Source organism: Maniola hyperantus, chromosome 8 (genome assembly GCF_902806685.2).
Source record: "Maniola hyperantus chromosome 8, iAphHyp1.2, whole genome shotgun sequence".
Classification (NCBI taxonomy): Eukaryota; Metazoa; Arthropoda; class Insecta; order Lepidoptera; family Nymphalidae; genus Maniola; species Maniola hyperantus.
In genome coordinates, this window is record NC_048543.1 from 8,442,310 (window position 1) to 8,469,147 (window position 26,838).

General features: G+C 38.0%; 2 protein-coding genes across 3 annotated transcripts; one reads left to right on the forward strand and one right to left on the reverse strand.

The window, feature by feature from the left end:
• Positions 1-22: 22 nt before the first annotated feature.
• On the reverse strand, positions 23-17,373 carry LOC117984554 (transport and Golgi organization protein 1-like). Of its 2 annotated transcripts, none has more exons than XM_069500170.1 (13): positions 17,103-17,373; positions 15,079-16,953; positions 14,267-14,448; positions 13,546-13,837; positions 12,778-12,974; positions 11,874-12,005; positions 9,673-9,821; positions 9,065-9,166; positions 7,810-8,021; positions 7,156-7,291; positions 6,125-6,319; positions 5,478-5,596; positions 23-4,806 (listed from the first exon to the last, which is right to left on the reverse strand). In XM_069500170.1, the coding sequence occupies exons 1-13, from the start codon at positions 17,197-17,199 to the stop codon at positions 4,763-4,765; spliced, it is 3,732 nt and encodes a 1,243-aa protein (XP_069356271.1). In that variant the 5' UTR covers positions 17,200-17,373; the 3' UTR covers positions 23-4,762. The 2 variants fall into 2 exon arrangements, with proteins under 2 accessions (XP_069356271.1, XP_034827074.1); XM_034971183.2 differs by having other exon boundaries at positions 14,267-14,466; positions 17,103-17,371.
• A 2,213-nt stretch (positions 17,374-19,586) lies between these two features.
• LOC117984818 (uncharacterized) lies at positions 19,587-26,579 on the forward strand. The gene is made up of 7 exons (XM_034971482.2): positions 19,587-19,647; positions 20,152-21,594; positions 21,884-22,037; positions 22,898-23,159; positions 24,316-24,439; positions 25,088-25,248; positions 26,175-26,579. The coding sequence occupies exons 1-7, from the start codon at positions 19,587-19,589 to the stop codon at positions 26,394-26,396; spliced, it is 2,427 nt and encodes an 808-aa protein (XP_034827373.1). The 3' UTR covers positions 26,397-26,579.
• Positions 26,580-26,838: the final 259 nt, after the last annotated feature.

Sequence of the window (26,838 nt, forward strand, 5' to 3'; positions counted from 1 at the left end):
AAAAGAAAATAAAAAGAAAAAGATCAATAAAAATTATTTATTTAAATTCATATCTAATATAGTACAATACAGACTAATAAACAACAATATTATTCACAATAAATTAAAGATCGCATCAATTAAATTACATAATGATTGGATAATTCAATAAGTACGGGTACACTAACCCGTTGCGCCAAATCATGGTTTAATAAAAAGGTACAGCACACAGCAGAAAATAATGTTCATCTACCTTTAGAAAGAGACAGCGGTTTTGTAGAGCAATTGTCTCAGCAGTTGAGACCGCCAAAAAAATCATATACTTAGCTATAAGTGACAGAGACACCACTCTACAAAGCCAAAATCTCATTCTAAAGGTCGATGTACATTATTTTCTGCCGCATCCTGTATATCCATTTCATATCTCCTATACCGATACTAAAACGATTGCCATTTTCTTGTCTTCTTGCTTTTGGCAGGCATGAAAACATTTTATTTAATAATTTTGAAGTACAAATGTGTACTGAGTAAGAAAAAATTGAAAAATGAATGATAATCGCATATTACAGCCGATATTATGAGTCGCAGGCAACTTTACCATATTGAATTCAAAATGTCAGCCAACGAAATAACGTTACCTATTTTCACGCATTGGTTCTTTGCAATAGATATTGGTATCTACTGAAAAATATGTTACTTGCGGCTCATCTACATCAGCACAAGAACAGAATATTGCAAGTATAATAGATCCAGTTTCTAATACAACGTAGTGATACATAATCCACTTTAGGAGATGTTTTTTGCAAACTTAAATTTTATAACAATATATTTATTTTATGTTCTCCTCTAATTTATAAGGTAATTAACTTATACTTAGTATCATATTATTTTCGGAGGGGAAAAAATGATTTATTTGATCATAATTTTATAGCACGCTGTGTGAGCATGGTGTATAATAATTATACCTAATATTTTCAATGTCATTTGGTCACTGAAATAAAAAAGCCTTGAAAAATGTATTTGTATAAGTTTTACTAACTTTACCGAAGATTGTTTTTACACCATGTCTTCAATTGCTGTACACGTGTTATTTTGTCATATTTTTACTGTGATACGTTTTTAATAGCTTCTGAAACGACCAAGCGGCTCGACGTCAACCGTTTACAAAGTTTTCTTGATGCTTGAGTCAAGCATTTACGTGCTTGAGGCGTGATAGATGCGATTTTATATTTTTGCTTGACGCTACGTTCGGACAGTGTTCGAGATATGAGAACAGTGCCGTTTGCTTGATCAAGCCGCTTGACGGGCACATCAATCTCGCACCAAGCAGTTTGATCAAGCAAAACAAATCTACGTGCTAAACGTCAAGCCGTTTGAACGTCTTGAAAGCTCTTTAGGATTTCCTATTTTTTAAATTATAGATAGCTTCTACGTGGAACAGACAATATAAACACGATACAAATTAGGAACTTCTAGAAGGAAGGTTCACATTAATTGTTTAGTAATCTTGGTGGTGCGCTTTTTTAATTAGATAAATTCAATAGTATTATTTTACATAATAGAAATAGTTTGCGTTTTATATACAGTAAATCATAATTAAATCTAAGAGGCCCCAAATTAAAATATGGTACAAAATAATGTAAATTTTATAGTTGAACATGCATATTATAATTTAAGGAAAAACTTAAGTTTGAATACTGTTACTTCCGAAGATGTGATGGTAGTTGAAACGTAGTTTGTATGGGTGTATTTAAAAAGGTTCAAATTCTCTATGTATCAGTACCCTTATTATAAATGCGAAAGTGTATTTGTTTGTTGGTTTATTGGTTTGTCCTTCAATCACGTCGAAACAGCGCAACGGATTGACGTATTTTTTTGTATGGATCTAGATAAAGACTTGGAGAGTGACATAGGCCACTTTTTATCCCGGAAAATCAAAGAGTTCCAACGGGATTTTTAAACACCTAATTTGACGTGAACGAAGTCGGGGGCATCTGCTAGTAATGTATATATTACAGTAGGGCAGTGAGATTTTTAGAAATACAAAATAAAATCATATTAAAATATAAGTTTGTTATATTTGATAAACTTTAATTTTAAAACTACTTGAGACAAATAAAGCAATCCTTATCTTGTTCTCTGTTATTGACCTATTTGATACTTCGCATTATAATACCGTTATCAGTGTGTTTATGTTATTTGCGTACGTAAACCTTTTGCCATTATTGTTGACTTTGGAGAATTAAAATAATGGGTAGGTACATAATACACATAATGTAAATGCAAATAAGATTGCAGCAATCCTTTTTACCCAGTAGCTACCGAAAATGCAAATGACATCAGCAGCACGGTGAACTATATTATCGGACGCGCTAAAGCTGATGTACGCAGTAGTTGTATTAATTGCAGCTCTTGAGCTTGCCGCGGATCGCCTTAAATTATCATCATCATGATCAACCCATCGCCGCGCCGGTTCAATACAGAGCACGGGTCTCCTCTCAGAGTGAGAAGGGGTTTGACCATAGTCTACCACGCTGGCCATGTGCGGATTAGTAGACTTTACACACCTTTGAGAACATTATGGAGAACTCTCAGGCATGCAGGTTTCCTCACTATGTTTTCCTTCATGGTTAAAGCGAGTGATATTTAATTTCTTAAAACGCACATAACTCCTCAAAGTTAGAGGTGCGTGCCCGGAATCGAACCCCCGACCTCCGACTAGAAAGCGGACGTCCTAACCACTAAGCTATCACAGCTTTTTTCGCCTTAAGTATGTGATCAAAATCAGGTCAAACAGCTACGAGTCCTTCCAGACGTGTCCTCGTAACTGGCCATATCTTGCGACACGATAGGTACCGCCTGCTGCAGACATTATGATGATTTTATTTATGATGTGTAAAATAGCTGGAAAAAGAGGGGTGGGAAGAAGGAAGAAGTCATGGCTACGTAACATAAGGGAGTGGACTGGCATAAAAACAGTCGGAGAACTATTCCGCCTAGACATGGACAAGAAGTTTAAACAACTGACTGCTGACCTTCAGTAATGGAGAGGCACTAGATGAAGAAGAAGTTACATGCTTTAACTGCGACGAGACGGTGTAAGTTTTTATAGTTATTATCGAGTAGCGACAGATAAAAGAGTCATATTTTCCAATTCGATTCAATCATACTTTTTGTTTTGATCTGACTAATTTAATTAATTGTAAATGCTTCAAAGGACTAGAATTCGCTTTTAGATTGAATGTTTGAATGTTACAGATTGGTTCCTACGCGACATTATAAACTCAGTAAAACTTTTTTGGTAACTAATAGAACAGCCAAGGGATACATTATACAGTCGAACGACGGAGACCTCCAGACAGAGCAATCCTGCGGACTCACATGGCGTAACGGGCGGGGGAGGTATAATACCCGGAAAATCAAACTAATAGGTAATTTTGCTTAGTAGTAGATCAGTCGTTCGGGACTCGGGTATATGAAGGTGATAAGACAGTAAAATACAAATACAATACAAACCTTACACACCGTAAATATACAAACGCCGAATAAAGGTTATATCACATAGCCGCAAACGCTGTATTTTCAGTACTGAAAGTGCAAATCACACCAGCAGCTCGAAAAGGCTGCAAAGGAAGCGCTAACCTTTGAATTGACACCACCATGATGGATTTATTTGACGCGACTGGTGTTGCCGACACTACTGCTGACGTCATTCGCTTATTCAGAACTGAAAAAATCTTGCGGCTCTCACCGATGCGATAGCCTGTATGGGATCAATTTAAGAGCATTTTTGGGAAGAGAGAACGTTGAATATTAATAATTACATGGTATATCTACATTTTAACAGTTAGGATGAAATATATTATTTAAATGACGCCATAGACTTTTCATTGTCCAAAAATAACTTTGTTATCTTTATGAAAGTCACTTTCGAATAATACTACAGCAAAAGGGTACATGACCAAGATTATTAAGTAGGTATTAAATTGATTATTAATTAATCTTTTATAAAGTAAACTATATAGAAGAAGGTAAAAATAAAAGTATATTCATCCCTTTCTAATTCATAAGAATACTGCATAGACTTTTCATTGTCCAACCATAATTTTGTCATCCGATGTGAAAGCTATAGCAAAAAAGTACATGACACCAAAATAATAAAACGTATTTCATTGATTATTTTTAGAAAGTGTGAAATAAACTATACGGAAGAAGGAACAACTTTCTAATTGATAAGCACCCTACAACGAAAACGAACTGAGTCGACTGTGTAAAAATCCTAAATCATAATTTATTTGTTTTTCATTAAAAAAAACTCATGTACCCAATAGCTAAACAGGTTGTAACAAAAACGAAAATTTACTACTAAACAATAGACACGAAATTTGTGAAGATGCAAACAAACTATAACACCACATAGATGTTGCACTCACACTAATGCAAATAGCGAACGCGGGGTGCGGCGCGGCGCGCGGGTTGCTGTGTCCCGTTCCATCGCGTCGGACGCCGGGCTAGAAAATGCTATAGCGACGCGACTTGCGGTTAACTTCAAGAACTATTTAATTGGCGTGGACTTATACCATTTATCTCTTTCTAAAGTTTATTGTGTAATATTTCTTGTTTGCACCTTCACACCTACTGTTAATTGGAAGATACAAACAAAGTTAATATTATTCAAGTGGAGTAATTTTTTCCCTTATTCGTAGATAGTACCTTAATTACCAGCAAGATACATTTTGGCTCTATTTATTCTAAAGCAAATTAAAAGTTTGACTAAAAGATTTCACTTCTCTGATTCAGTTGAGCATCCAGAACCCGAACTGGGACCTGAAATAAAGAAAGTATACATTAACAGCTATAGTACGCGATAGGTCGAGATGTCAATCGGGGAGGGAACGCTCCGCACACCCACACAGCGCATGCGCTAACCCGGTGCGGACGAGCGCAGGTGACGTGCGGGTGCCCTCGCCCACACCCCGATTGCCATGTTCAACCTTTCGCGGCGAACAGTTAATTTGAGGAACAAAAGGTTTTTTTCCACTTTTGGATGTAAAGATCTTGAAAAATGAGATTAGGAGGAGAACCTGAGTAAGCGACAGCTCAACGGGTTGTGAAGCAGAAGTGGCAATGGGCAGGCTACAAAGTTCGGAAAACCGATAGACGTTGGGGTTCCAAGGTGCTAGAATTGCGACCTCGCACCGGATAGCGCAGCGTTGGAAGACCCTCCACTAGATGGACAAACGACACGAGTCGCAGGGAGCCCTAAAAGAGACCTACAGTACGCGGCAGAAAATATTGTACATCGACCTTTAAAAAAAGATAGCGGTTTCGTAGAGCGTTGTTTCGGTCGTTGAGACCAACAAAACATCACATAGGTATGAGTGACAGAGACAACGCTCTACGAAACCGAAACCGCTTTTTAAAGGTCGATGTATTATATTTTCTGCTGACATACAGTCTAGCAGTGGACGTCTATCGGTTGATAATGATGGATCTACCTGAATGCCTGGAGTACCGTCGCCGGGGCGGCCGCCGCGTGGGGCTGTCCGAGTTATATTCAGTTTCGGTGTCGGGGGGTGCGGGACCGTTTCGCGACCGCGAATTGCGTCCGTTGGGCCTGCGTACAATGTAACTTTATTTGAAGGGTCATTACAAAGTTTTCTTGGTGCTAGAGTCAAGCATTTACGTGATTGATGCGATTTTATATTTTTCCTCGACGCGACGCGGACGTTATGAGAGGAATGGCATTTGTTTGATCAAGCCGCTTGACGGGCGTATCAAGCAAAACAAATCTAGATGATTGACCGTCTCGGAATCTCTTACTAAGAAAAAAATAGAATAACTTATTTTAATTTAAAACTGTCAAACCTCGTGGCTTTAGGTGCCAGTCTTGAGCAGAGTGTTTTTTCTAGATTAGAGTAAAATTCTTAGAATTAAAATAAAAGTCTTTTCAGCAATACTAAAATGAAAAAGAAGCAGATACTCTAAATTTAGTTTAGAGAAAGCCAGAATCAACGCCACTTCCTAATAACTTTGCTTGTACACAATGTTGTCATAGATTTGACATGTATTTTTTATGAATTATATGTATGAACGAACTTGAGCTTCAAAAGAAAGGCCTTTAAGGTCCATTTTACTACTTTACCTTTCTATAACTCGCATTCTTCTGTCTCTGGGCGAGTAGGGCGAGCGGCGTCGCGGCGAGTAGCGGCTGTCGGGCGAGTAGCGCACTGTCTCGGGCGAGTAGCGACTCTCGGGCGAGTAGCGACTCTCAGGCGAGTAGCGGCTCTCTGGCGAGTACCGGCTATCAGGCGAGTAGCGTCGCTCGCTGTATCTATTTCTAGTTTAAACATACTCATATTATAATGAGAGTGAGTTTTACCTTCTATTTCACTTAGACAATTAACATATTAATAAGTTGTTAGAACCCCCACACAGGTTTGAAAATGTGGTCAAATTATTCTGTTGTTAATTATCTCTAAGCTAAATTGACAGATTTAAATCTAGTGCTATCCTTTTCCCCTTGGAGTATATTATCCCTATGACAGGGATAGCAATACATTTAGATCTGTCATTTTATTTTAGTAACGTAGTATAGATTGTGTACAACAGAATTAGCCTCACTATCAGCACTTCCCCGACAATCCATACAAACCGAACCGGCCTATCCGTATCCGCAAATGACTTGTGTGTGTGGGTAATTATTCTAGGGCCAGTATAGGGCTGAGCATGACTGAGGCCTGAGCGAAACCTATCAAGCTGGACAAGGACAACGCTATACGTAAGCAACAACAGTGCTTCTTGTTCGCCTGATAACAAGTGACAACCGAGTGATGCAAACGCGGCAGTGCTAATAGCCGTTACATTGCGGGCGAGGATAAATTAGCAGAGAGTACTGAGTGGCGCTTAAATAGTAATTCATACTATTTAATATTATGAATGCGAAAGTGTCTGTCCGTCTGCTAGCTTTTCACGGCCCATTCGTTAAATCAATTTTGACGAAATTTGGTACAGAGATAGCTTGCATCCCGGAGACAGACATGGGCTAGTGAGGCTACCTTTTATCTCTGTAAATCAAAGACTTCCCATGGGATTAAAAAAATCTAAATCCACGCGGAAGAAGTCGCGGGCAACATCCAGTTGATCTATGCTATCAGTATGATAGTAGACGCATACCTTGGCGGGTGCGGCGAAGGCAGGCGGCCGAGCGGTGGCGGGCGCGGCAGCGGCGGTAGCAGCGGCGGCGGCAGGAAGGCCAGCGGCGGCGGCAGCGGCGCCGGCAGGCCATCCGCCTCTAGGGGCGAGGCCACCGCTGGGACAAGCATTATTTGATCGCCAAAAGTCCATCCACGTAGTGGACTTAGACGTGATGACGACACGGGCAGTGTTGAGCTCATAGTTACTATAGTCCGCGAAAGATTGAGATGGCAATCGTGACGTATGGAGGCGGGGGACGCCCCCCACACCCGCACGTCGCCCGCGCTATTTTGCATCAGGTTAGCGCGGGGGCTGTGCGGGTGCGTCCCCATCCCGATTGCCATGTCGAACTGTCGAGAACTATACGTATCTTATTTATATAGTTGCGTATTTATATAGTTAACAATTAAATAAATCATTTAGTATAAATATCCATACTACTATTATAAATGCGCCGCCTCCGCATCGCGCTTGGCTTGCCTCGCCTCGAGCCACGCGGTGTGCTCGCGCGCTTCCATTTGACCGAAGTCCGTATATTTGGGCGTAAGAACATTTTGAACGTCTTTCATGGATATGTGTGTTTGCGTGGACTCTCAAAACTTTTGTTTATTGTAACTAATTACTTATACTCACGTCTATGTGGTGAGGCGGCTCCATCGGCCTGGTGCAAGGCAGCCAGCTTCCTGCGCAGCGCAGCGGCGTCGTCTTTGGCCGCTTCCGCGTCGCGCTTGGCTTGCCTCGCCTCGAGCCACGCGGTGTGCTCGCGCGCTTCCATTTCACTGATGGCGGTGCGCCGAGCAGATTCTTGTTCAGCTAGTTCGAGTGTTAAGGTGTCGCATTTTTCCCTGTCCAAGAAATATGTGGTTTTTTTGCCCGTGAATAAAGGGAGACGTATATTATGCATTTTGGATATAAGGTTATACATTTATTCACAATAGAAGTATGTACATTACAGGTATAGAAGGTTCACGCCGCACCTCTAACTTTTCAGAGTTTTAAGTAATTAAATATCACTTGCTTTAACGGTGAAAGAAAACATCGTGGGAAATCTACAAAAGCGAGAGTTCTCCATAATCTTCAAAAATGTGTGAAGTCTGCCAATTCGCACTTGGCCAGCATAGTAGACTTGGGGTAAAACCCTTTTCACTCTGAGAGGAGACCCGTGCTCTGTAGTGAGTCGGCGACGGGTTGATCATGATGATGATGATCACGTAATGAAGTGCAACTCGGCTCGTTTTTATTTTTAATTTAACAAACGCCTCTCTTTCTATCGCGTAGTTTTATCGCTCTCTCTCTCTCTCTAAGTTCCGTGAAGCTATCAAGTGACGACATAAGCCCGGGCTGGTTAATTTAATGGTAACACAAATCACAGTAGTAGTATAGTGCCTATTCGCTTAGCATAAATACATATAGTGAGATAATGTGGCTAATTCTGTTGTACACAATTTCTAAACTAAACTAAAATGGCAGTCTAAATCTATTGCTATCACTTTCATAATGTTGCTTGCGGAATAGGATAGCACTAGATTTAGATTTGTTATTTAGTTTAGTTTAGAGATTGTGTATAACAGAATCGGTCCCACTAATGTCGTTGATGGTTCAGGACCTCTGCCTAACTTTATGAGGTTCCCAGCGGAAAAGGATAGCTTTAATTTTAGACTGGTTATTTAGTATAGGTTAAGGGTACAAACAATAGTAAAGTACGCGGCCGAAAGTAATGTACATGTAAGCAAATTTATACAGCACTGTCTCTGTCGTTGAGACAGACAAAATGTCATATAGGATTAAGTGACAGAGACAACACTCTATGAAGCCGAAATGTCATTCTAAAGGCCAATGTCCATTACTTTCGGCCGCATATTGTACTTAAACTTGCAAAAGTACTTACTTGTATCGTTGGACCTCTTGTTGCAACAATTCTATCTTCTCTACAGTGCTTGTCGACTCCCCTTGCTTGCTGAGCCACAATGCTTCCTTGGTACTGAGCTCTCTAAAGTTTAAGATTTAAAAAAAAAGTGTAATGTAATATTTTCGTGCTTTTAACTAGGATTTGGTTCTGTTGCTAATACTCGAATATATACGTAGCGGGGACGGACATAGGCTACTTTTAATCCTGGAAATCAAAGACTTCCCACCAGATTTTTAAGATGTCCACTGTTGGACATAGGCCTTCCTAAAATAGCGCCACCACACTCGGTCCACAAATCGGTTTCTCTGGTGCTGCAAATGTTCATGGGCTGCGGTAATGAACATCAGGTTAACCGCCTGCTCATTTGCTCGCTATTTGAGTTAAATATATATTACTAGATGATGCCCGCGACTTCATCCTCGTGGATATAGGTTTATTAAAATCCCGTGGGATCTCTTTCATTTTCCGGGATCAAAGCAGCCAAATTCTGTACCAAATTTCATTGAAGCAGACAGACACACTTTCGATTTATAATATAAGTATGGATTACTACTGGATTACTACTGGATCACTACATGGATACTAACTTCATAAGTTCGCTTTCCCGTTCTTGGAAATATTTTCCAAGAACCTCCAGCCTCGTGAGAGCTTCAGATGCCTGTAGGCTACTTGTTTGATATGACTGATGTGTGGTTTTCAGCTCCTCTGCGATACGCGTTCTTTCTTTGTGTTCTGCCTGGCAGAATAATATTACATTACTTTCTTGTCATAGATTTTTTTGATCACAAGCAATATAACAGGTATTACATTATACTAACGATGGGCGATTAATTAGAATAATAACTGAACAATCGAAAAACAAACGATTGTTTTCGAACTTGTCACCTAACACACACCCAGGGTCTGCATTCTGCAACGAATGAATCGAAAATCGAATACAATTGCGCTCATGATCCGCATGCATAGACTTAACAATCGAAAAAATTTACAATCGATTGTCGATTTTTATTAGATTGTTTTTGAGAAGATGAATAAATTGACAATTGAATATTCAATTCATTCATTTTTGTAACAATCGCCCATCGCTACTACTAAAATATATAATATCAAAAGATGAAATACGACTAAATCGTAGATAGAGTAAGTAATAAAGGTAGATACAGGAACGTTTGCTTTCTCATTCACACTAAAAAGAGAGCACAGATAAAGTTACTAATGTGATAAACAAAGACGCAGCTAACCAATATTTTGTCCCTTATCGTGTAACTGGTTTTTTTCAAGAATACATACAAATTACATACAAGGCATGCAACTTTAGTTGTGAAACAAACTTTGAGAATTCGTGGCGTAATTGTATTTTTCATGAGTTATTTACTTGTTTTTACATAAAAAACGTTTAATACAAATATTGTTGATCGGTTAATACAAATATTGACTACTAAACAATGATAATAATTGTCGTGTTATTTATCGTTACGTCGTGCTATCGCTATCTCATATGCGGTTACACAGTACTTAAATCTACCTATTATTCTCCAATAGGCTAAATGCCAACTGTCATTGTGACTCCATAGCTTCTACTGATAAAATTAAATATCTCGGTATTGTTCTGGATCAAAAATTAAACTTTAAAGACCACGTCGACTTACTCACTAGCAGGGTGCGAAAATTAATTTTTATTTTCAAAAATCTACGAAGCATTGCAAATTCTACTGTGATCCGTAATGTGTATTATGCTCTTTGCCAATCAATAATTCTATACTGCATCACATGTTGGGGTGGCACTGCTAAAACTATTTTAAAGCCCCTTGAAATTGCTCAGCGGGCTATACTAAAGGTGGCAACTTTTCGGCCTATCCTCTTTCCTACTACGTTATTGTATAAGGATTGTGGCGTCCTTAGTGTCAGAAAGCTTTTTATTTTAAATATAATTATACACCAGCACAAAAATACTCCATACAGATATATTGAAAAGCGGCGTCAAGATAAGATCTGCACCTTACGTGCGCCTAAATTAGCCTTTACAAAGCGATTCTACTACTATCTTGGCCCATTTCTATATAATAAGATTAATGCAGAATTACCCATCTTTAAGTTGCCGCTTACTCAGTGTAAAAAGAAAGTTATATCCTTTTTGTTGAATAAATCTTATGACGAAACAGAAGATTTCTTACAATCTATCAGTACATCTACTATATTCTCAATAAATAATAATAACTAAAGTGAATAGAAATAAATATAATTTATTTATTATTTTAATTTACTTACACAACATTACTTAATATACACATAACCCAATACCCCTACACATTTACACCTACTCACACACACACACACACACACACACACACACACACACACACACACACACACACACACACACACACAGAGACACACACACACACACACCCATAGTTTTCCTTTGCAACAATCTAAGTTCATACGTTTATTTAAATGTAAAACGTTATAGATTAACAACTTTCTGCATTTTTATTTATTTATTACTTTTTAGATAACCGAGGGAGAGGGCTGGCTATCCTTAACACAGATCTAAAAATCTAGCTAGGATAGCCAGTTCTTGATCTTGTAACATTCATAATATTAAGCACTAATTGTTCAAGATCAAACCCATGTATGTGTGTAACTATATGATTGATTGATTGATTCTATCTACGGACTAAATACATTCCACTCAGCATATTGCTGCAGTATTGGTTTTCAGTGGAGCCTTATGTAGGAATTTAAATTTAATTTAACAGAAAAATTAAGTTTTCATTGAAATATCTACCTCGTATTTACTCTTTAAAGCATTTCTTTCCTCCAACGCCTTAGATAATTTAGCTTTGATTTCAGTGTGATCTATTAATGACGTAACATCAAAGTTTGAGGAAGCACCACTTTTCAATTCCTTTATCACATCCTAAAAAATATTTACAATGCAAAATTAAAAAGAGGTTTATTAATAGGCCTTAGGGCATTTAATTAAATGTATAGAAAAGCTATTAGGGGTTATATAGGGGTTATTAGTTTGCTAAGTAAATAATGTTGCTTATTTTGTACAACTTCTAGACTGATTCTATTGACAGGTCTAAAACAGTACCATCGTTTTCTTTAGTGAACATTGTAAAAAGGATAACAATACTTTACAGCTCAGTTTAATATATTTCAATTTAGATATTTCAAAATCAAAATCAAATAATTTATTCAAATTGGGTACCATTGTACACTTTTTATTGTCAATTGTGGAATTTGTATGAATGATTTAAACAATTGACGACCTCCCTGGCGCAGTGGTGAGCGCTGTGGTCTTAATAGTGGGAAGTCCCGGGTTTGATTCCTGGCAGGGGTTTGGAATTTTATAATTTCTAAATTTTTGGTCTGGTCTAGTGGGAGGCTTCGGCCGTGGCTAGTTACCACCCTACCGGCAAAGCCGTGCCGCCAAGCGATTTAGCGTTCCGGTACGTTGCTGTGTAGAAACCAAAGGGGTATTGGTTTAATAAAAAAAACTGCCATACCCCTTCCAGGTTAGCCCACTATCATCTTAGACTGCATCATCACTTACCACCGGGTGAGATTGCAGTCAAGGGCTAACTTGTATCTGAATAAATAAAAAAAAAACAACAAACTTAGCCGGGAACTGTTTGTATACAGTACAACCAAATGGACACTGATTGTTTGTGTTTCAAACTTACTTTAAGAGCAACAATTTCATGTTTCTGTAATTCAATAGTGTTATTAGCTTCAGCCAACTTCTGGGTGAGCTCTTGAAGCTGCCCTTTCTGTTTCCTGAACTCTTCCAAAGCTGTCTCAGCAGAGACATACTTCAATTGGAAATTATCTCTCTCTCTACTCACTGATATCAGCTCCTCTTCAAAAGCTTGGATTTTGCCTGCAAGATAATGTACTTACTTTTATACCTGAACCTATAGTTTAAGATAATATTGAATACCTTCAATATTAATTAATTTTAATATTAATTATTGAAAATGAGGAATACTGAATTAATACTTAATATTATAAATGCGAAAGTGTGTGTCTGTCTGCTAGCTTTTCACGGCTCAACCGTTCAACCAATTTTGACGAAATTTGGTACAGAGATAGCTTGCATTCCGGGGAAGGACATAGGCTACTTTTTATCCCGGAAAATTAAACAGTTCCCACGGGATTTTTAAAAAAACTTAATCCACGCGAAGTCGCGGGCATCATCTAGTTCTAAATATAGCCCTATCAGATCTTACTATAGCTGAGTCGTTTACTAAAAAGAAAATTACAGGAAAACTAGCGTTGTAATGCAACTCGTGCGCCACCATTCATTTCATTGATGGTTCTATGCCAGAAAACTTCACGCAAGGGCAATAACAACGGTACAAAGTTTTAACAACTGTACAAAGTTTCAACTCAATAAGGGAAGAACTATTAGGTAATGTCTATGTACATTTTTTTAAGATGTTCTTACTTACCATTTAATTCTGCTATTTGTTCTTCAGAGTGAGATCTTTCTGCAAAGAGCTCACTAAGAGTATTTTCTACTTCACCAAGGGTATTTTGCAGTTCGCTTGCAGTGTTCTCTGACACCCTAAGCAGTTTCTCATTATCGTCCAAAGAGTTTCGCAGTCTTTCGTTATTTTCTTTTAATTCTTTGATTTCTGCTTTTAATGACTGTACCATATCGTCTACTCCAAATGAACTGTCTTCGATCCCAGCTAACTTATTTTTAGTAGTTGCAAGCTCCTCTTTAAGGATCTCGCACTCCTGTAAAATAACTTATTCATTTACTTTGTTTTTTCAAAACAGATTATACATTTTTACACATTTTTTATAGTTATTCTATAGTCTAAATGTGTATGTATTATACATTATATAAAGCTTCCTTGGGGAAGGAGCAAATGATGGTAAAAAGTAAAAACTGCATTGAAAACCACCAGTTAGAAGTTATAAGCAAATAACCAAACACAGGTTGCAACTTTGTTTTATGCTAGTGATTGTAAAACAAGTAGTTTAGTCTGAAGTTGCATCATAGCAGTTTGTGCAGATCATAGACTAAGGATTAAATACACAAGCCTGGCTGAGATTTGTTTTTGTACAATGCATATCATAATGTCAGTCATACGCCTGGTGTTCAGATTGAACTACTTGTTTTGCACACACTATATTTTAGAGATGGTCATAGCAGAAACTTACCTTTGTAGAAAACAGCAACTCCCTCTGAAGATTATTAATACTACCAATCAACCTGCCGTCTTGTCTGTTGTTTTCGATATAATAATATCCTAGAGTGAATAGTATGACTGAGCCAGCGGTAGTCAGAAGGAATGTCAGTAAACGGTTCGGTTTTTTCATACTTTCCCCATCACAATACTCATCTGTAAAACATGTATTACCTGGAAATTCATTACAATTAAATCTAAAAATCAATATCTGTAGTATGCGACAAGTCGAGATGTCAATCTGGGAGGGAACGCCCCGCACACCCACATAGCCCTCGTTCTAGCCCGGTGCGGGCGAGCGCGGGTGACGTTCAGGTGTGCGGAGCGTCCCCCCACCTCATACCCCAATCGCCATCTCGACCTGTCGTGGACTATACATTAGTTTAGCTTTGTATTTAATGAGTAAACTACGTTAGTGTTTTAGTATATTTAGTCTATTTTAGTATTTTAGATGTTAATAAAAAATTGTTGGACCACAGTTTGACCCAAAAATAATTCTGTCAACAGTAGTTTGAATTAAAAGGAAAACACGGATCCATGACTGACAGTAGCCAATTGTGTAATTGTTATTTTTATTATATTGACAGGTTTATCAATTATTTTTAAAAGCATAAGTAATACTAGTTTCTGCTAACCAACAATTGCTTCTTATTCAAACAAAAAGGTCTTTTTTGGACCAAGCATTAAAAAAATTTGTTTAAAACTGCATAATGGCAATAATTCTAAAACTTTCTTATACACACACACATATTATTCACAGTTGTTTATTATGGGAAGTTTACTTACCAGCTGATGGGAATAAATCATGAGATTGTTCTTTGACACCCATAACTGAAGAGTACTTATTCCAGAGATAACCAATAAATGAAAAACTTTCAGTTTGTGTGTCTTCTACGACAATTTCTTCTGCAGGATTATGAACATAATCAGGATCAAAGATTTCCTTTGGGGGTGTCTCTGTAGTAGGAGGCCACATATCTGCGATTGTTGTATAAATATCAGAAAGCAATCCCCCAGTGGTTTCCTCTTGATAAGACGGAGTTTCTGTAGTGGCTTCAATAAATATTTCTTCAATTAATTGCTCAGCGGATACTTTATAAGGGTCAGGTGTAGGTTCAGGCGTGGTAGATGTTTCAAATGTCACAGCTGTTACTGATTCAGTTACTGGCACCGTCTCAGTGGTTGTAGTAAAAGATTCCTGTGGTACAGCTGTAGTTGTCTCTGTTTTTGCAACATCTGGAATGCCTTGTGCTATAGATGTGCTTGTATCTATATTATCAGGTGAAGGATTCATACTAACTGTATCACTTACAGTTTTTATACCTAAAACATTCTGCAATGCAGCTGTTTTAGCTTCTTCCATTTTTTGATTGTCATCTAAAGGTGTGATTGTTGTAGGTTCTTCTTGTCTGGGTGTTGCATGTGTTGTTTCAGTCTTTATCTTTATAGCTTCTGTTACAATTTCACTTGTAGTATGAGTATCTTTTTGCTTTATTTCATTTTCAACCTTTTCTTTGCTACTTGATTTAGGCACTTGCGGTGTATTTTCAAGCATATTAGGAGTATTGTCTAAGATTCCTTCAAAACTGTTAAATGGACCTACATCTTCATTTGGCATTTCAGCAGCCTCCGTATTATTCACAACAGATGCCATTAAATTACTATTTACATTTAAATCTTGAGATGTTAAGTCATTATGTTTTAAGCCTACTATATCAGATACTTTAACAGCCTCTGCTAATAGTTGTTCACTATCATTAGAAGAAAGATCTTGTGATTGAGTATTAATTTCAGTATTTGTTGGTACTGTTTCTATTATTTCTGCTTCAGGTATAAAATTTGAATTATCTCCTTGATTATTTTCAGTGGTTATTGATATTGCTTCTGTATTTTCTGACTGAGCATTTGAATTATTTTCAGTATTTGTTGGTATTGCTTCTGAATTTTCTGTTTGAGGTATAAAGTTTGCATTATTTTCTTGTATTTTTATTGCATCAGCTTGCTCAATGGTAGAGTTGTCTAAAGGGTCCATTGATGATTCAGTTGAATCATTTTGTATGTCTATTGTCGATTGAGCATTATTTTTATCTTCAAGATTATTTACTTCAGGAAAAACATTGGGTTGATTTTCTTCATTGTTTGGTTGTTCAGGAATAGAAGCTTTTGTGGTTATTTCACTTGAAGTATGCTGATTTAAGAATGTTTCTATGTTATTTTCTGCAGGAATATTTAGATTATTATTATCAATAGAATTTTGCACAGATTCAGGATTTTGTATATTAGGCTCAAAATTTTCATTGGATACAACAGGCACCCTAACAGAGTCTTGTTGAGTTTCAGGTGCTAGAGCCTCTGTTGGAAACAGAGTGGTTCCTTCGATCACTTCATGGGCTTGTTTAACCTTATCAGGTTGTACCAAAAGTCTTGTTTTTATTGCATCCAGAGGCAAAATGAACTCAGGTTTTTTTTCGAATACTTTATATTCTCGTAAAAAGGTAGGGTTAACAAAGCCTGATTTACCATTTATAGAGGCATACCATAGATCCGGTTTACTCTCAGTAGATTTCATAAAAATTAAGGCTTCAGAATTTCCTCGAAATGATATAGAATCTGGATCACCAGCTGTATAGCTAAGAAGTGTTTTTGCTTTAGATATAGGTTCTGAAACGTAAATAATATATTTCATATTAAATCTTAGTAACTGACGTGGTACGAATACTTTAAGGCTTGCGTGATATTCAATATTATCGTGATGTTATTGATAAAAAATGGAAACATTTCTAAACTTGAACAGATTTTTAGTTACTTACCACTACATTCTGGATTTACACAATAAACTTTTTCTGGTAATGTACATTGGCATGTTGATATTAGTAATGTGAATAAAATGTAAGTTAATACGGTCATTTTTGCATTATAACATTCGATAAATAAGTAATATTTAAAATAAAAATCACTAGCACAAGACAGCTGGCCACATCATCTGTCAGTAACAGTGTTGCCAGGGCCCTCGTGTCAAAAGTTACATTTTGTTTCATAAAAGTTATGTTTAACACTTCCTGGGTTTGCCACTGGCGCTGTGGCGTTGGATTTCACGGAGCGGCAGACTTAGAATGATCAATTAGTTATTTAATGGACTTACCTACTTTCTTTTTAACAAAAGATCTAAATACTTAACTAACTAGGTACATAGTAAAATAGGTAGGTACTTAAAGAAAAAATAAAAATATTTTAATATCGTTTTTTGTGTTATGCCTACTTATAGTGACCGGCAGGAACGCTTGCTTAAAAAAAAACTAGTAGCTGCTTAGTAGGTACGTATTATGCTTTAGACTTAGAGACATTTAAAAATCTGGCGTAGTGCAAGAATTATTACACATTGATGAATACAACATTATGCCTAGATAGGTAGGATAGGATAGCTGGTATCCTATTTTACTTGATGACGAAAAACTGTGGTCCAATAGAAGTTAGAGCTCATTAGTTAGGTACTCCAGTTTTAAGCGAAGAGATAGATAGTAGACAGGGTGATATGACTGATAAAGATAATTGATTATTTGTTATTTTAGAAAACAAACGAAAATTGCCTTAATACAAGTCACGAGAGGGTCAAAAGTTACGAAAATTGTAACAAATGTAACCGTCTGGCAATACTTACTCTTAAACAAATAATTTTGTCAAATTCAAATAGTAAACTGTCACGTCAAATGTCAACACGACAACTTTCTTTTTATCTGCAGAGTGCTCAGTGGCGATGGGTAACTTTAGAAACGTGTGACATTGTAAGTTGGTGGTGGTTCAAACTTCAAAGTATGGTTATGGTTCAAATGCAAAAGTACTTTGTTTGTTGGTTTGTTCTTCAAAAAGCTGCAACGGAACAACGGATCGGTGTGATTTTTTGCATATATATATTATAATATGACAGTTAAGGATCAGAGTGATATAGGGATATAGGTACTGTTATTTTTCAACCCCCGACCTGTTCTATGCCCCCGACGCAAACATATGTTATATGTGCTATAAGTTTAACGCTGTGGTTTAAGACTATTTTTTATTTATTTTCGGTACACCAACAGCAAGTTCACAATGCACTTATAAAATAAATAACAGTCTTGTTCTGTGTGACATGCCAGAAGTACCTACATACAAATTCTTTGGGTGAAGTGTGAACCCGGGTGAACCATGGGTGAACCGTACTTTTGACATGACAGTTAACTAGAGTTAAAATAGGGTGTGAGGAGTAATTTTTTACGGACTATATGGGTGTCTTTGGGTGTATATGTATATTGTTTATCTGTCTGAGGCACCGTAGTTTCCAAACGGACGGACCGATTTTAATCATTATCGGTTTCTAGTTTCTACAAGACATCTTATCGGAACGGTTAATCACTTGGTGACACGGCTTTGCCAGTAGGGTGGTAACTAGCCACGGCCGCAGTCTCCCACCATACCAGACCAGTGATAATTTTAGAAAATTTATAAATTTTGAAACTGCCCCTGCCGGGAATCGAACCCGGGTCCTAATAAGACCACAGTGCTCACCACTGCGACACGGAGGTCGTCAAGAGGAGGATGCACTTACAATGATAAGTACCTACCAAATAAGAATGATACGCGACAGGTCGAGATGGCATTCGGGTAGGGAACGCCGCGCCCCACAGCCCCCACGCTAACCCAGTGCGAGCGAGGGTGACGTGCCGGTGTGCAGGGCGTCTATCCACCTCATATTCCGATTGCCATCTCAATCTGTCGCAGAGTATAGGTATTAAACAGCATAGGTAGTAAGTGGTAGTAGGTATATCTAGGTATTGGGTGGTTGGTGTATTTCGATCACCAGATCTTTTGTCCATGAACATGCAAAATGGTGAACCTACTCTCTTCGGCGATAGGTAGGTATTTATTTACCCTAGATTTTCATGGGGTTAGGTATTCAACACACGGGGCGGATCAACAAATTCCTGCAAAGCCGGCAATGCATTGACGCAGGCGGTTCCTCTGGTTGAGCAGCCGCAAATGTTCATGGGCTGTGCGGCGGTACTTAGGTAGGTAGGTATACCTACAGGCTACAGTTCGGAATCATGACAGTAACCTCTTTTAATTTAACATCGACACGTGCCGTCATCGTCATCCTATTTTGACGTAAGAAAATATTAATAAAAACCTCAAACAATATAAGTTTACAATTTTGGACATTTTTGTAGCTTAAAGTAAAAACAGAGAAAAAACATACTTACACCAACTAAATGCTTAAAAGACAAGAATACCTACGACTCAAATAGCTGAAAAATAATAATATGTCTACTCAATCTTACGTTTCGTTAATTGATTTATCTAAGCAATTCAAATTTGAAATTGGTAAGGTCTTCGTAACAATGACTTTACTGCTTCGATGTATACTGCCACTGACTGTTTATATACTATACTGCCTATATTTTACTATTTAGGCATGATTATTAAGAAGGCATCTAATATTATATTGTTGTGGAATATGTAGGTAGCATACGTAGATTAGACATAGGATTGCTGTTGTATACTCCTGTTCCTTCGCCTACTTGTACTTGAATAGCCGTTTTACAGGTCACAATATGCCCCCTTCTTTTTTAAACAATTATAGGCATCGCTTCATTGCAATTACACTAAAATAAATATGTAGTAGGTACCTACCTAAGTGAAGATGCAGCCTAAGACGCCTGCCTAGAACATCTTTCTTCTTTTGAAGAGAGATGTTCTAGGCAGTGTGATGTGATGAATATTATTAAGTAGGTAAGTATGGCTGGCGTGGAAAACGAAAATGTTGTTCCTGCGTAGCATACCTACGTTTTTAGCTATAACTCAGAAATTATTTTATACATGTTTCAGATGAGGATATAAAGAAAAAAATATGTTTTAATGAAACGTTAATAGTAAGTTGTGGTCACTACGAAGGTGAATTTCAGGATGAATCTACTGACTCTGAATGGTCTTGTACTGATTCAACGGACAGTAAATTAACAGATAAAAAAAAGGATGATGAAATAGAGCAAACGCAAGAAGAGCCGACTGAAGAACTACGAGTATCAAAAGTGCCAAGCGAAGCAGAAGACAATGATTTTCATTTTTATTTTTTTCCTGATTGTAATAAACCTGTTCCAGTGCATGATAGTTTGGTGAGCTGTGTAACAATAGACGGCTTTCCTAAAGTGAATCCAAATCTTCAGAAGGGTATACAGCAATGTACCTGCATAGTTAATAAATCGGGCGATTGTCCTTGTTATTTCAAAGTACCTTGTCATTGTGGTGCTAAAAAACGCGCCGATTGTACTTGCCATCAAGTTGAAAATATTTGTATATGCGATGAAGGAAAACCTCAAATACTGTGTAAATGTAAGCCCAACAATGTATGCTTGTGTTATGACGGCAAACCTCGTCCTGTTTGTGGTTGCAATCAAGTTGACAAGCCATGTATTTGCGAATCTGGCAAGTATCCTTGCCCAATTTGTATCTGCGAAGGTAAGCCTACTATAGAAAGCAATATTTATAAAGATATGATCCAAAAAGAAGAAAACGGCGAGGGTGAAAATAAGATTGAAGAGGAAGAACCTATTCCTATGACAATTCCAAAAGAACCGTGTATTTGTCAAAAACTTTTACCAAAACCTATTTGTTACTGCCGCAAAGGAAAGGAATGCTCGTGTAAAGAGGGAGAGTGCAGTTGTGGTGTCCCACCATCTTGTGTCTGTGAACCTACTGACAGTGTTCAAATCCCTTGCGAGGAGGATGACTCTAAAACAGTATGTGTGTGTCCAGTTGAAAAGGTATGCACTTGCAATGCAAAATCACCTGCTGATTGTGAATGTTTTCCCAAACCAACACACTGTACTTGTGGTGATCCAGAAGATTGTGTTTGCAACAAAAAATGTGATTGTGTTCCACCCTGTCTTTGTGATCTTCTACCAAAGAAAGAGGATGTGTGTATTTGTGACGAAAATAGAACGGAAATTGCTGGTAGTCTCCTGTGTACATGCCCGCCTAAGAAAAAGGAAGTGGCAAAACTAAAAAGAATCAGAGCAGGAAAACATGACTACCAATGGTGTCCCGACGTGGATCCAAGGCACAACTATTTTGGCTACGCGTATGACAAACATGATAAAATATCGTATAAAGAACAGGAAAAGGAAAAGTTCAAAATTTTAGGGTTATACTCGGAGCCAATCCCACAAGAAGGCCCCTGTCCTGTCCATGGTGGCCAGAGTACAGTAACACCGCCAGAGTTTAAGAAAAAAGTTCGGAAGCCTTCGTTGGACTGCTGCAGTGCTGTTGGAGGTATTACTGTACCATGCTTATTTCCTTATTTAAAAGAAAAGTAGTAAGGATACCTACAACTATTTATTTACTTATTGATGTAGATATATAAATAAGATTGTATCACTAGCCTGCAAGTATAACGGTACTGTACCCATACGGTGTTAAATAACTACCTAGATATTGTTATACACTATACTAGCTTGCATTGCTATATTATCATCCTTGCTGTCAGTTGCCAAATTAACTTAGTAGGTACCTAATTATTATGATAGTTAATTAGTTATTTAGATTTTTTATTCTTAAACAGGTATAAGCATTAGCGTCGAAACTCTAGGTGAAGACAAAGACAAGTTTCTTGTCCAAGTTGTATCACATGCATCAAAGGAAGGGGCTAAGACGGGTTCCAAGCTCGTCAGCATCTTGGATTGTAACCTTCATACTTTGGAAGAGAACAAAACTGAGTGAGGATATTGTATATTTTTTGAATGCAATGAATGCTCCCCTATATTATGTTATTTTGTAAATTTTCATAACAGATGCGGTATCTAGGATGGAACGCTCTTGCCTAGAAGGATAATTATTATAATTGATAGAAAAATACCGAGATTATTATTGGTACCTACTAATAGTCACAGTCGTATTCCGAAGGATCTAGGAGTCTACCGCATAATCCCAATGAAACTCTCACCATTGTGAAAAACCGACCAAGTGCGAGTCATACTCGCGCACCGAGGGTTCCGTACTCGGGTATTATATTATTATCACAATAAGAAAAACGCCTGGTATAAAATACACGCAATGAATTTTCATTAAGAGATTAGTGCACAACCCCGAGGTGCTGCGCCGGAACAGGTATTTTTTTCGACATTTTGTACGATAATCATAACAGATGCATAAAAATGAATAAAAATCTGTTTTAGAATGCACAGGTAAAGCCCTTTCCCATGATACCCCACTTGGTATAGTGTCCAACTTTGAAAATTGAAATTACTAAGTATTTATTTGTTCATGAACACATTTTTTTTGGTGATGTAACAAACTCATGGTTTTCAGTTCCATTATATGTCTGCTATAAGACCTACCTACCTGCCAAATTTCATGATTCTAGGTCAACGGGAAGCACGCTGTAGGTTTGTTGACAGACAAACAGACGGACAGACATCGTTGTCTGTCCTATAAGGGTTCCCTTTTTACCTTTGTAGGTACGGAACCCTAAAAATGGACCAAGTGATCATCCAGAAAATAAGGATTACGACGCAGATTCAGAGAGAAAGAGAGAACAGGATAGGAGGAGTGGACACTTAAATCAATTTCATTTCAGACACATAACAAAGAAGGAGCTCACCAAAGAGCAACGCAGCTATATGACGATCTGCGAAAGCGGCTATTACAATAAAGTGACTCGTATTTGCGGCGAGCGACATTATGTGAAACGACTCTATCACTCTTTCGATGACGCCCGTAACTTTTTATTGGAAGGTGCTAATGTGGTGCTTCTCCGATATATCGGGCTGAGCAGATACTGCGGTCATATTAAAACTGATACCGTACTTATCGACGGTACTATATGTGAAAACATTTACGTAAGATTTGTTTGCCTTTACTTGTAAATAAGTATTCATACTCATAAGGACTATATGAAGATGGAACTGCGATTGTTCGGGTAGATGGAATGGATTCGGCAATTTTAAAGACGCAATCTGGAGTTCGACAGGGCTGTATTCTATCACCACTACTCTTTAACATCTATACTGAATATATAATGCGGATTGTGCTTGATGAATGGACGAAAGGTGTTTCAATAGGGGGACAAGATATTACAAACCTTCGATACGCTGATGATACCACTCTTCTCGCATCATCTGAGAAGTGAATACTTTCCATCAGCTTAATAAGGCAAATAGAAACCGAAGCTTGTGTACTCTACTGCAAACTAAAATTTGTATTATCTTATTGGTTATTCCAATATAATTCAAGAAGTTTTTTAATTCTAACAACGACGATGCAGTGAAAAGTCTCAGATGACGGCAACCTAGACGAGTTACGACAGTTTAAATTAAAGCCATTATTTCAAACTAGTTTAGGTATGCCCTCGGCTTCGTCTGTGTTAAATGTAGATTTTCTTAAAAGCCCTTCTCGGTGGTCAGGCTTAAAAGGAGATGCATGCATGAGTATATTGTCACTCAGTTTCTTCTTTTATTACTTATACGTATAGCTACATAGTTTGAGGAACCGATAGATTTTAGGGTGCCAAGTTGGTTTGGGTAGACTTGCGGAGGTCCAAGGTCGAATGGCGACTCTGCACCGGAAAGTGCAGCATTGGCAGACCAACCGCTAGGCGGACGACATCAAAGGAATTAGAAGGAGCCGCTGTATTCAGGAGGCGCAAGACCATGGCGTGTGGAAGTCCCTACAAGAAACTTATGTCCAGCAGTGGACTTGTGCCGGTTGATGACGTTGATATGCTTACCTATTAAATCTATAATCACTCCAGGACCTGATATGGTTAAACAATACTTTAAGTCCCGCAAATAAATAAAGCGCGTGGCCGCCATTTTAGTGACGTCAGCATTAGACTGAAGTTTCGAGCTGATGGTATATTTTACTTAAATATACCTACGTCAAATGACGTCAACATGACGTCATTTCGATGTTATAAGGACATGGTTCCAGCGCAATAGCAATTCGCTGGACTTATAACGAGGTACACAAATAAACATGTCATTCTTTGGATTGCAGGTAAGTCTTGGTGTTAGTCAAGCGATTGTAAACGGCAAGCCATTATTCGTAGTGAAGGTAGAACGTCATATTATTGAACCATCCGGATTTATTCATCAAACATTGACAGTCCTCACGCTAAGAGGTGAGCTCACAGTTCAGTTTCCAATAAAAACTTTCCGTGTTCAACTTTCTTACTTTTTTCTATTGAAGTTTGATGTGGAATGAAAGACTCAAATTGTAATCTGATTTAACTGACTGATTTTTTTTATACGACTTTGTCCGTGGTACCTACCTACATGTATAATTCATAATCTATGTTACTTCTAGATAAAGTAGGTACTTACTTAGTTTTCTAATAGTGAAAGTTTTTTTTTCATTTATTATTTACTAGCTGATATCCGCGATTTCATTCGCGTGAATGTAGATTATTAAAATCCCGTGGGAACTCTTTGATTTTCTGTGATAAAAGTAGCCTATGTCATTCTCCAGGTCTGACTAAGGTGTAAAGGTGCTTAATTGGTTATTCAGTAGAACAATTTGAGATTTTTCTTCTAACCAGGGTGTTTGTTATGATATTATTAATGTTCAAGTAGTTAGTATAGTTACTGACTTCTCGCGTCGGCAAAGACTACAAAGTTTCAGTCACATACTTTCATTTCACCGCCGGGTTGGTATTTGGGGCAAAACTTCTCATTTGTTAGATTCAAGTTTTACGAAGTAGGTACAATGTTGAAATAATAAGAATAGATGCCTCGCAATGGGACTCTACATCATCGTTGCTACTTTAAAGGATACATGGTGAGCCACGAGTGGGCGGACAGCAGCTACATATTTCATATTAACCCTCTGCTTCAAATCGTTCCTGAAAAAGATGAAATAGAACCACACGAGCCCCTTCGGGAACATTGGCGGAGCGATTTACAGCTGTTTTCAGACTATCTTGATCACAAAGTACGTATTACAAATTCTAGTTTACCTAACTGCCGTACTCAGAGTCGCTTAATCGTTACTTAAGTTTAGTTAAAACGAGACAGAGTTATATCTCTCACATAAATCTGTCTCGTTTTAACTCAATCTTAAGTAATGATCAGCGACTCTGAGTACGGCTGTAAGTATTAAGTGGCAATGCAATATTATCCGTTCATATTGTGCTGCTAGGACAAAAACTGGTCTTATCTATTTTGTCTAAACAGAGGAAATTGAGTTTAAGTAGTAAGTAATTGAGGTTAAGTAGCCAGTGGTTAAAACTATGGCCTTCTAGTCGTGAGAGTCCGGGATACAGAGTTATGAACGGATAATATGATGTTTTGCTACTTAAGACATCATCATCAACATCAACCCAGCGCCGGCTCACCACTGAGTCTCCTTTCAGAATGAGAACGGTTTGGCCATATAGTCTACTACGCTGGCCAAGTGCGGATTGGCAGACTTTACTTCATTTGAGAACACTATGAAGAACTCTCATTCATGCAGATTTCCTCGCGATATTTTCCTTCACTGTTAAAGCAAGTGATATTTGATTGCTTAAAACGAAACTCCGAATAGTTAGAGGTGTCCTAGATCAAACCCTGGACTCCTGACTAGAGGGCCGACGCACGTTTTAACCACTAGGCCTTCAGTAGACACCTATAGTATTAAGTATGTTCTATAGTGCTTCTCTATCTGGTGAAAATCCTTCCATCTCGTGGGTGGAGTCAGCGAGAGTTGTTGTACATTCACATTTTTGTAGGCACGTTTACTTTGTGAAACGTCTACGTTAAAGTGTTCTTTTTAAGCGAGACTTATTAGATTTTAAGTATTAAGTATTAATAATCTGCGAATTGCGATAGGCTAGGCGTTAGATTTACTTATGGTAAATCCTAAAATTAACTGGACAGAGTACACGATCATCAGAAGGTGCTAAGTACGTGACAGAAAATGGCGAGCTTACGGGGTTGGTTCGCGACTACCTCCAGACGTTACTTCTGCTGCGTCCCCATGATGCCCTGCAGTTCACGAGGAATTACTTCGGTTCGACCCTGTCTGCTTTGGACCTTCCATACGACGAGTACTTTGAACCCTGCTCGAGACGCGTTAGATATTACTTTTTTGAAGAATAAAGGCGCAAACACATTACCGTGATGTGGGGTGTCGTGATTCGTGACGCGATAGAAATCAATCATTTTATATTATGAACTAGCTTATGCTCGCGACTTCGTCCGCGTGGACCACACAAATTTCAAACCCCTATTTCACCACTTTAGGGGTTGAATTTTCAAAAATCCTTTCTTAGCGGATGTCTACGCCATAATAGCTATCTGCATGCCAAATTTCAGCCCGATCCGTCCAGTAGTTTGAGCTGTGCGTTGATAGATCAGTCAGTCAGTCAGTCACCTTTTCCTTGCATATATTTAGATATGTGCGCACGTTTAGTATGTCGTGACGTTATGGTGCGCTGATGTGATGGCACACTTTGATTGGTCGATCGTCGCGCTAGATTGCGTTGCGATTTGCGATTTGCGACTTGCGACACACCATAACGCATAATGGACTACTTATAAA

What these genes read in the sequence shown, in the direction of transcription:
- LOC117984554 (XM_034971183.2), bottom strand. Translation starts at nt 17,199, where the DNA reads ATGACCGTATTAACTTACATTTTATTCACATTACTAATATCAACATGC. An exon ending in ATGAAATTGTTGCTCTTAAA is followed by an intron (nt 12,006 to 12,777) that starts GTAAGTTTGAAA and finishes AATATTTTTTAG; the next exon opens with GATGTGATAAAGGAATTGAA. An exon ending in CGGGAAAGCGAACTTATGAA is followed by an intron (nt 9,167 to 9,672) that starts GTTAGTATCCAT and finishes CTTAAACTTTAG; the next exon opens with AGAGCTCAGTACCAAGGAAG.
- LOC117984818 (XM_034971482.2), top strand. Translation starts at nt 19,587, where the DNA reads ATGTCTACTCAATCTTACGTTTCGTTAATTGATTTATCTAAGCAATTC. An exon ending in GCAATTCAAATTTGAAATTG is followed by an intron (nt 19,648 to 20,151) that starts GTAAGGTCTTCG and finishes TACATGTTTCAG; the next exon opens with ATGAGGATATAAAGAAAAAA. An exon ending in GACAGTCCTCACGCTAAGAG is followed by an intron (nt 24,440 to 25,087) that starts GTGAGCTCACAG and finishes GCTACTTTAAAG; the next exon opens with GATACATGGTGAGCCACGAG.